Source organism: Arachis hypogaea, chromosome 13 (genome assembly GCF_003086295.3).
Source record: "Arachis hypogaea cultivar Tifrunner chromosome 13, arahy.Tifrunner.gnm2.J5K5, whole genome shotgun sequence".
Taxonomy (NCBI): Eukaryota; Viridiplantae; Streptophyta; class Magnoliopsida; order Fabales; family Fabaceae; genus Arachis; species Arachis hypogaea.
In genome coordinates, this window is record NC_092048.1 from 36,293,445 (window position 1) to 36,304,080 (window position 10,636).

The 10,636-nt window shown below is 34.7% G+C and overlaps 1 protein-coding gene across 4 annotated transcripts; it reads right to left on the reverse strand.

The window, feature by feature from the left end:
• Positions 1-87: 87 nt before the first annotated feature.
• On the reverse strand, positions 88-8,190 carry LOC112738081 (uncharacterized). 4 transcript variants are annotated; one of them, XM_025788364.3, is made up of 7 exons: positions 7,792-8,190; positions 2,193-2,403; positions 1,847-1,999; positions 1,475-1,568; positions 1,303-1,385; positions 703-856; positions 88-469 (listed from the first exon to the last, which is right to left on the reverse strand). In XM_025788364.3, the coding sequence occupies exons 2-7, from the start codon at positions 2,385-2,387 to the stop codon at positions 234-236; spliced, it is 915 nt and encodes a 304-aa protein (XP_025644149.1). In that variant the 5' UTR covers positions 2,388-2,403; positions 7,792-8,190; the 3' UTR covers positions 88-233. The 4 variants fall into 4 exon arrangements, with proteins under 4 accessions (XP_025644149.1, XP_072067836.1, XP_025644151.1 ...); XM_072211735.1 differs by having other exon boundaries at positions 1,847-2,015; positions 7,792-8,078; XM_025788366.3 differs by having other exon boundaries at positions 2,193-2,381; positions 7,792-8,061.
• Positions 8,191-10,636: the final 2,446 nt, after the last annotated feature.

The window sequence follows — 10,636 nt, forward strand, 5'->3', positions numbered from 1 at the left end:
AAGTTTTTTTTTTAATAAATAATGATAACGGAATTAGCATTAAACAATGTTAATGTAGTGAAACAATGAACCAAGTGCATTATACTATTGTGAAACAAGAAGAGTGTTATTGATATTCACCAAAAGCATGTGTTCAGGAATAATCAATGAATCAATGAATTCAACACTAGTCACTGGTATCATTATTACATTTTATACTTAAATAAATCTTTAAAAAAAAAAATTGATATGGGTTACCAAGGAATTTCTTGGCCATCCCAAGCAAAGAACTTGCCATTGTCATTACTCTTGACATTGTCAATGATGCTTAGCAGCTTTTGCACTGAGAACTCTTTGCTGAAGAGCTTCTCTTTCGGAACATTCTTCTGAAATGGCTTTGAGAGATCGGTGTCAACTGTGCCGGGATGCAGTAAAATGCAGACAATTGGATCCTTTTTTCTTGCAAATTCAACCGCAGCCGTCTTTGTCACTGCCAACAGAAATATAAAGTTCATCAAGGTTGCCATTCAAACAGTTTTGGACATTTCAAATTCAACTTTAAGGGCACTGAAAAACCAGAACTACAACTAGCAACTCATCTGCTACATCTGTGTAGAATCTTAACATACATACATGATGAGACTAAGAGAGTTATCATATTGAAAATCCCATGACAATGATCATTTAAGAATTTAAAAAAAATTAAAAAAGTATAAGTCTTACATTGATTGAGTGCAGTCTTTGAAGATCGATACGAGTGCCAACCACCAAGATGATTGTCCCCAATAGATCCAACCCTTGCACTCAAACTGGCCACCACTGCATTACTTCTTTCAGTGCCAAAGCCACCTCCAACTTTTAGAAGAGGCCACATGTGCTGATTTTTTAAATTCAAAGAATAATAGCATATTTCAGAATATATGTTCATAAAACTGAATAATGGAAAGAAATAAATAGAATACAGGACTAGACAGAAATAATGATGGCTGTCATTGGATAAAATAGTTCAAATCCTTATTTCTTAAATGGCCTTGATGAATCTATTAAAAGAAATCCTCCCATGATACACAGAACACTATGGTGTTACTTGATCCATGTCAATTTGGATTACATTGAACAAGAATGAGTTTTAAACTTTTAATCGTCTATTAAGGCCTTGGACAGAACTCTCCAACATAATAGCTAGCTTTTGTGGTGTGGTTCTCCAAAGGTCCTTATCAATCTTGAACTTCTGTTAATAGCAATGATCTTGAACAAAGATGCTCTCTCAAAGCCACTAGTAAAGTAATTGCATGCAGATAAATGTAACTATGTCTTTGTTACCTTAATAACTAAGATAGGACCGACGGCATTAATCTCATACGTAAGCATCAAGGCTGATTTTTCCAATTTGTTGAGTGATGTCTCTGTATTATAAAATCAGCTTTTGCCTGAGATTACAAAAGGAAGCTTCCATTTCAAGTCCAATACCAAAGAATGAAACAAAAACCATTACCTGGTTGTAATACTTGAGGTATGGAAAGAATGCCAGACGCATTAATGAGAAGGTTTAGATGGCCGTATGTCTCTCTAACTGACGATGCAGATGCCTGAAATATTATGAATGAAACACAAAGCTTAGCAACTTATTCTGTTTTGGAATTAGTTAGATCTAGAAGTGAGCCACCATAGTGCCTAAAAGATGATATGAATTCGATAATTTCGTCAGCAAGTAGGCTTATAGGGGAACTGAAAATTCCATCACATACCAGATGCCAGCCTAATCCATTAAGGTTGGACTAAGGGGAAAGGTAAGTAGATTGAATGATTTTGCATTGATAATAGATTAGGATGGATATGTGGAATGTTCCATATGCATGCGTATGACCTGAATTGAAGTTTCAACAGTCAAATCCAAGGGCAAAAGTTTTAGACGATCAGCAAATTTATCTTTGAGCTGGGCAAGACCTGTTGAAGCATCAGGATTTCGGCAAGTAGCAACAACATGCCCTTTATCATTTTTCTCTAGCAGCTGTTTTACCTGTACAAGACAGAAACTGATTTAAAAGTAAAACAACTCCAATTCTCACAAGTAATACTAAAACTATGATTTAAATAGCAACACAATATTATAAGAACAGAATTATCAATAACATAAAGGGAGCAAAATAGTAAGATAATAAAAAGGTAAAATTTTGAGAATATGGGGAATGTAGAAAGAGTAAAGAACTCACAAATTCAAGGCCAATTCCTCTGGAAGCTCCCTGAACCATGGAAACCCCAGCATCAAATTTGAGAGAAGAAGAAGAAGAAGAAGAAGAAGAAGAAGAAGAAGAAGAAGAAGAAGAAGAAAAGGGCCTTCGGGTGAGTGATAAGACTCGCGTGGCGCGTGACGATGCCATGAAAGAGTTCTGGGTCGACAACTGCATCAAATCAAAGCTTGAACTGAAAAATGTTGAAGAAGCGTGGCTTGTTAATAACCATGAAAATTGTTGTTCACTTTGTCATGGAACATGGCAACGTCGTTAGAATCAGTAATGCATGTGCTGTTGTAATGGCTCTCTAATACTTTAGAATATTAAATAAATTAAGTTTTAGTAAAATAGAAAAATAAATTAATCTCTTATTTTTACAATCTAATTTATCATTATAATTTAGTATCAAATAATTTGATAATATCCAAATTAATTTGAGATATCGTCCTTTTTTTTCTTTTTTCTATGTCTAAAATATATACTTTTGAGTTTTAGACACATTTATAAAGATTTAATATTTGGATTAAACTTTTTCATTTACTTTATGATCTTTTTGTTGCACCCAATAAACATGCTTTCAGAATTTGGGTCCTTTCTTGGGCTTAGTCCATAAATAAAATTCAATTTAATAAAGATTGAAGATTGATATTACCAAAAAAAAAAAAAGATTGAAGATTGATTTCTTTTGTCCAAAATTAAAAAGATTAATTAACCAATTTTTAACAAAATGAAAGTATCTTGTCAAACAATTGTGTAATTTTGAGATGCTTTATAGTTTAGAAATAATTCAAAGAAATTATAGTTAGAGAAAATTTATTGAGAATGAAATAATAATGGTAAGAATCATATGTACGATATGTAAGTAGGTCAAGTAGTATAAAATTTGAATATTTATAATTAAAATTTGTTATAATCAATATTATTATTATTATTATGACCCTTTTAATGTGAATGTTTATTGTATTTAATTAATGCTTTATATTTCTATTGAATAATAATAATATGTAATAAATTAATTAATTATGCGGTTATAATTTTAATTAGTTGTGACTGTTCACTGTTGTAGTGAAAATCTATTAAAAAAATTGATTGGTTAATTTTCAAGTTTTGTCAAATAATCAAAATTGTTAACATGACATCATTAAAAGAGAAAACATGATTTAAATTCAATATAAAAAAAGTTAGTATGAATTTTTATATAATAAAAATAGATAGACTAATTAATTAATGCTTATTAATTGCATGCTCATAAACATTATTTTTTGTTTAATAAGCATGATAACAGAATAAAAATTATGAAAAAAAAAATAAAATAAAGGGTAAAACAAAAAAAATTGGTGAAAGTAAGGGTTAAGGACCCGAAGCAAAGGAAACAAACACAAAAAATCAACTAATCTCTTCTTAATCTAAAAGTGCCAGAAAAATCCATTTCCAAAAAATGTACTATGTCCGTTGGAGGTGATCAAATAGATGAACTCTAAGAGGTAAATATTGTCCTTTTTTAGCCATTAGGTCCGCAACACTATTAGCTTCTCTCAAGGTATGACACTACTCAACAAATAAGCTAATCTCCCCTTAATCTAAATGTGCTAGAAAAATTCATTTCCAAAGAATGTACTATGTCCGTTGGAGGCAATCAAATAGATGAACTCTAAGAAGTAAATATTGTTCTTTTTTAGCCATTAAGTTCGCAACACTATTAGCTTCTCTCAAGACATGACACCACTCAACTTTTTGCAGGCTTGTTACCAAGTTTTTAACTTCATTCAAAAGCAACCTATACGGGAGACTAGTTGGGCAACCATTTTAGATAAAATGAATAGCTAACCAAGAATCAGACTCCACCACAGGATGCTATAAATTATTGGTTGTAGCAATCTAGAACCCCTAATAATTCTCCAGAACTCTGTATGAAGAATAAAATAGCTCCCTATATTACAAGAGAAACAAATCATATATCTCCCTAAATGGTTCTAGAAAACTCCATTTCAAGCCGCACTATTAACTTGGAAAAAGAGCGACTTATCAACATTCAACTTTGTCATGCTTTTCGTAGGGGGTTTCCATTTGATTAGTCGAATTGAGTCTCTTAAAGCTCTAATAGGAAGAATATTGCAATTCATAGCATTCAGAATCTCTGTGCTGTATGTCCTCACTAAAGTGTACATAACAGTTGGGTGGATATTTTTTCCATCAAAGATGGGGCAGTTTTGGTAGTACCAAAGGGAGGATATCATTACTCCAAACAACACAACCCAAACATGATTCCCAGCCAGGTTTTTGATTAACAAATCATGGAGGTTAACTCTAACAAAGTCTCGAACTATGTCTTGAGGTCGAACGTAGTGCCAAACTTGCCTCGCAAAAGAACAATCTCGAAGGACAGGTAGAGTAGATTCCTCATGATCATTGCATCTCAGACAAGCAGTAGAGACAGCTAAGTGTCTTTTTCTCCTCTCTCAGCTAGTAAGAATAGCCTCATTGGATACTAACCAAATGAAAAACCTAATCCTTTCCAGGCCTCTCCATTGCCAAGCCAACTTGAAGACCCGATCAGGGGGATCATTGTTGTCAACTAAAGATTGTTAGGCTATCTTAAGGCTAAATGTTCTGTCTTGAGTTTAACTTCAAGCCACTTGATCACATTCTCTCCATGACGATGGGGGTGCCATGGCAAGAATCCTCTTGATAGCATCGATCGGAAGTAGCAAGTTGAGCTTATCCACATCCCAATCACCTGAAACATAAGAAAGTCTGTAATATTTGAATATGTATCAGATTCAGGTATTGTTGAGCGTGATCAGCAAGTTTTCCAAAGCTCGACACCCAGTTATGTTACCAAAATTTGATATGATTCCTATTGTTAATGCGCCAAATGATATTATCCTGTACATTCTTCTTGGCCAAGCAAATTCCTCTCCAGAGATTCAAATTACTCCCCTTCCTAGCCACTTTGGGGATGATATCACTCCCGCAGTTGTATTTAAAGCGGAGAACTCTAGCACAAAGAAAGTCTTTCTTCTCTATATCCCAACTTACTTTCATCATGAAGGCATGGTTGACTTCCTTAGCATATTGGATTGCCAGTCCTCCAAATTGCTTGGGTTTTCTGACATCCTTCCAAATCAGTAGATGAATTTTCCTAGTTTGATCAGTCTCATTCCAAAGAAATTTCTTACATTTAGGATCAATCTTAGTACTAGAGACAACATGTAGTAAAGCAGTTTGCATAGAATAATTAGGGATAGAAGATAGGATAGATTTCACCAAGGTAGTTCTCCTATCTTGAGATAAGAATGATATTTTTCAATTGTTGAGTCTGGCATTCATCTTGCTGATAATGCTACTGTAAGTCTCACTAGTCACTCTAGAATGCAAGAGAGGAATCCAAGATACTTTCTAATATCATCAGTTCTAGTGAATTATATAAGGAATCTTTGATTTCACATATCACATTATGTCCCACATTCTTAGAGAAAAATATGCGGGTTTTTTTATTACTAACCTTCTAACCAAAGCTCGTACAAAAAGCATTCAAAACCTTGTCAATAATATCCGTCTGTTCCATGGTAGCCTTGGCAAAGAGGATCAGGTCGTTAGTGAAACAAAGGTGAGAAAGCTCTAGTGTGTTATTCTTGAGCCTAATAGGCTTCCAAAACCCATGATCAACTGCGACACTAATAAGCTAGGAGAGCCTCTCCATACATAGAACAAATATATATGGAAATATAGGGTACCCTGTCAAATTTCACTAGATGGCACAAACTCAGACAAAGCTTCTCCATTCCGCAAAACCCTCATCATTACAGTGGAGATACAATGACTAACAAGATTGATGAAATCGGAAGGTAGCCCAATATACCTCAGAGTATCCTTTATGAAACTCCATTTCAACCTGCCATAGGTCTTTTCTAAGTCAATTTTATAATCATTCATCCTCTCACACCTTTTTTATTATTCATAGTGTGAACCACTTCTTGAGAATATTGACAAGTCCCATTTTCGAAATCATGGTAATCAAAGTCTCATTGATCTCTTTAATTCGATGGGGATTGGCAAAGATATGTCATCAACTAATATGCACAAATCAACACAAACCATGTTCTATTTGTTCTGGTAGAAGATGGCTTGGATACTATCTCTCCAATGCATTTTCAGACAATCCATACTAAACAAGGACTCTTTAACCTCTTGCCAGGTAATGTTACCTCCAAAGTGGTCAAGTCAGATGAACTAAGCCTCAGAAACACCTCTTTGAGAACAAACGACACCTCTGGGAGATTATCATGATAGAGCTTTGTAAAAAAATCGTTATCCATAGCCTCAAAAATCTCACCATCCGAGACCCAGTTACCTTCTTCATCCTGTAAGGAGACCACCTTATTCCTCCTTCTTCTTGTCATGGGGGTGCCATGAAAGTATTTTGTATTCCAATCACCATATTCTATCCAATCACATCTAGATTTTTGGATCAACAACATCTTTTTTGGGACAACAATTCTTCAAATTCTTTCCACATATTCTTTTGGAGTTCTTCCTAAAAGAAATTACCATTCATACTTAAACTATTAAAAATGCCTTGAAGCCTTCTCAAAATTTTGTTTTTTCTTCTGAAAATATTTCCAAACACAATAGCATTTTAAGATTTAAGGGAGTCTTAAAAATTAGCCATACATTGAGACCATGAACCAGACATCCTCCAATTATTACTCATCACATTACCAAAATCAGGATGGAAAAGCCAAGAGGCCAGGAACCAAACATCCTCCAATTATTACTTATCACATTACTAAAATCAGGATGGAAAAGCCAAGAGGCCAAGAACTTGAACGGTATTCTCTCCCTATTCGGAGGAGGCATAGTGGAAATTTGAAGGCAAAGAGGAGAATTATCAGATTTTAGCATGGATAAGTGTTTAATCTTGGCATCCGAAAATCTTATCTGCCAAGTAATATTGCCTAAGCCCCTGTCAAGCCATTCCACCAAATTCCCTCTACGCCAAGTAAACGGCCACCCATCATAGCCCAAATCTGTAAGCCCGCGGTCAAACATACAATCTTGAAATTCAGTGCATGCACCTTGGCTTCTAAGACCCGAGCTACCCTTCCTTTCAAGATCATGTAAGAAAGCATTAAAATTCTCTATTACACACCAAGGAAGCTCCATATTATTACTGATGTTTTTGAGATTATTCCATAGACCTCTGCGATTAATTTTTTTGGGACTCTCATACACTGTAGTAAGAACCCATGACAAAGAGTTTCTCCCAATCAATTTCATATTAACAAACTGAGAGTGGTGACCAAGAAGATCAACTTTCCAATAATCAGTATTTCAAAGGCACCAGATACCCCTTGAATACCCTCTAGCCTCCTCAATAAAGCAACCATCAAACTTCATTTTGTCACAAATTTTATAGCCACAATCCCTACTAATATGAGTCTTAAGAAGAATAATAAAACTGGAATCGAGACAAGAACAAACTCCCCCTCCCCCACACTACGATAGTTCCAGATTATAAGATTCCTAATAAAACTAGTCATAAAGAAAAGGTCATCATAAGAGACTAGCATCAAACCTTAGTCACGGTCTTGGCACTCACAACGGGTTTGTCATATATATCATTACCATCCCATTTGGAGAAGAACCTGGTCCTTCATAACTTCGTCTGACGGCCTCCCTTGATGGGTGTTTCCTCTTTGTACTCTGTCAACAGCCTCCATCGTTACAGCTTCAGGGGAGGAATTTTGGTTCAAGAATAGAGGGTTGGTAGACGCAATTTGAGAGCTCGCACCATCCCTTAGGTAGAAACCCTAAGGGAGCATTTGTGCGTATTTTCTTTCATTTCAAGAGGGTGTATTACATATCGTGCTATTTGTTGAGTTTTTCTTTTCATAATTTCTCTAGTTACTGAACTATTGTGAATTCCTAACAAGGTACTTTAGGATACAAAACCTTAAATGTTACCTCCATCAATAATGAGGTTTGATAATGACTAGTTTAATTAAACACACTTGAAGTTTCTTGATGGCCTAGAGAATGGGGTTGAATCTATGGTCTTCTTTTAATCTTGAATAATAATACCTCAAACCAGAAATTAAAAATGTGCTTCTATTTAGACTGCGAGATGGATTATGCAGGAGACAATTTTATTTGGTCTCATAAATTGTGAAAAACAGAATCAGAGCAGGAAAGAAGAAGATGACTCAGCCATGTATTCTGGTTCAGTTGTCTTGTGCAATGTAACTTACATCCAGTTTCTACCACAATAATGGTGAAATTTTCACTATCTTTTCAAGTATTACATACACCAATTCCCAAGAATTTAACCTAATCCTATCAGGAAATAAACCAAGCTTCAACATAAGCTTTACTTGGCTAGGTTACCTCCTAGACTTTCAATACACTAAGTGCTCACCCAACTTAGCAAGGGATATCTTAGATATAAGATATAAAACAAAAATACAATCAAAGGAGATCTGAAATAAATCTTGACTTTTTTCTCCAAGTATCTCTATTAGCATTTTCTCTCAATGGCTTTTTCTTAATGCCTCTCTTATATGCCTTTTTCCTTTGAATAGAAACAAAAAAAGATACGACATACAAGCAGAATAATCAATGATAAACCATGAAGGAGATGATGTTGAATAGCTCAAACTCTATACGCTTAATCTAGTTTCTCTCTTCTCTGATTTGGGTTCTCTCTCCTTGATCACAACTAAAGTTGATTTTCCTTTTTGTGTGGAGTGAGGTTGCCAAGGCTAGGGCTTGCTTTTCAAAGTCATCTCCTTGATTCTTGAACCAGCTGAGATCTTCACTTTCTTTTCTTTACTTAGACCCCAAAAATAGGGATTTAAAATCAGAGGTAAGCAATGCAGCGAGTAAATTGACATCAGCGGCTTCATTGGTAATAGATCCTCAATGGGTTTGATAAATCAGAACCATTAATCTAGTGCTTTAGCCCCAAGTTTTAATATTAGCTTTTGATTCAGAGCAGATTAAAGTAACCTGCACTTTCGTCATGTTACCCGAAATAGTTGTACAGAAAGGAAGGTGAGATCAATAAGTAATTTACTTGCATGTTTATGGAAACATTTTACCTTTTTCTTCTTGACATGAATATTTGCTTTCGGCTTCAATCTTAATTTGACAAAGCCATCAGAGATTTCTTTTTCTTTCTTCCTCTTTGGTGCTCAAGAGAAAAGTGATTTTCTCTTCCTTCTTAGTGTCATACCCAAATCATAACACCACTATCAACTAGAAGCTATTCTATTCATGAAGGCATTGGGCTTGTGCTTGTATTTGATACTTTTGTCCGAGACTCCATACAATGGGCTACTTGCTCTTTATATTGGACTGCACTAATGATTATTCACTTGGGCCTGCAACACTTAAACCACTTATCAAAAACACATTTGGGTTATCAACCTAACCAAAGTATGTTTGTCATCACCATAAATGTTATTATTGATTTCTAAACTCAATAATCTCCCCCTTGATGACAAACATAATATATGAGGTAATAATCAAAGAATTAAAATAGAACAAGTTTAGAGATTTTCCTTTAATGATACCATTTCAGATGTGATCAGCTCCCCTTTTCTTTCATAAAAGATACTTCCCCTTAATGTGATCTTTTCAACAAACAACTCATATGTCACATTGGCATACTATCAGAGTTTTAGCAACATGAATCAAAGATTATTAAACCTGAGCAATTTAGCAAAATAATCAGCAAAAATAAAAATAGTTAATCATCAAGACATCAAAACATCAAACGTCATAGGTTCTCAACATCTCAAAATATATACTACTCCCCCTTTTGTCATCAAGAGAGAAAATTAAAACCAGTCCACACATATAAGAGATGGATTAGTTAAAGATAAAATAACTGAATAAGTAGCATAGGTTAAGTTAAATAGTTACAGTCATCCAGAAGTAATAAAAGCAATAATTAAAAACCAATTGTTTAATAAAACTAAGTGCAATATAATCAAAAGTCTTCAACATGAGACACTCCTATGCATCCGAGCCTTCATCCTCAGTGTCCAATGGCTCCTCTTGATTAGTAGCCATGGTGTCATCTTCATGAATGTTGTCTACATACATCAAAAGAACTATTACTCTATCCCTTGACTCGCGTAAAGCATTTTCATTTCGGACAGCAACTTTTCTCTCCTGTTGACTTGTGGAGATGAGATAATTGGACAGATTTACAAATTTCTACAGAACATCCTTAACAACTCCAAACAGAAGAAATTTATGTCCAGTAGAGGTTAATGTTCCAGTAGTAGATGGAAGAGGAATGTCTTCAAGATCTTCATCATCATCATGAAGGACCACTCTTTCAGTTCTGGTAGGTCCTTTCTTTTGTTATTTCACTGCACCAATTCCTTTCAAGTAAGAGTTTCTATTTTCAAGTG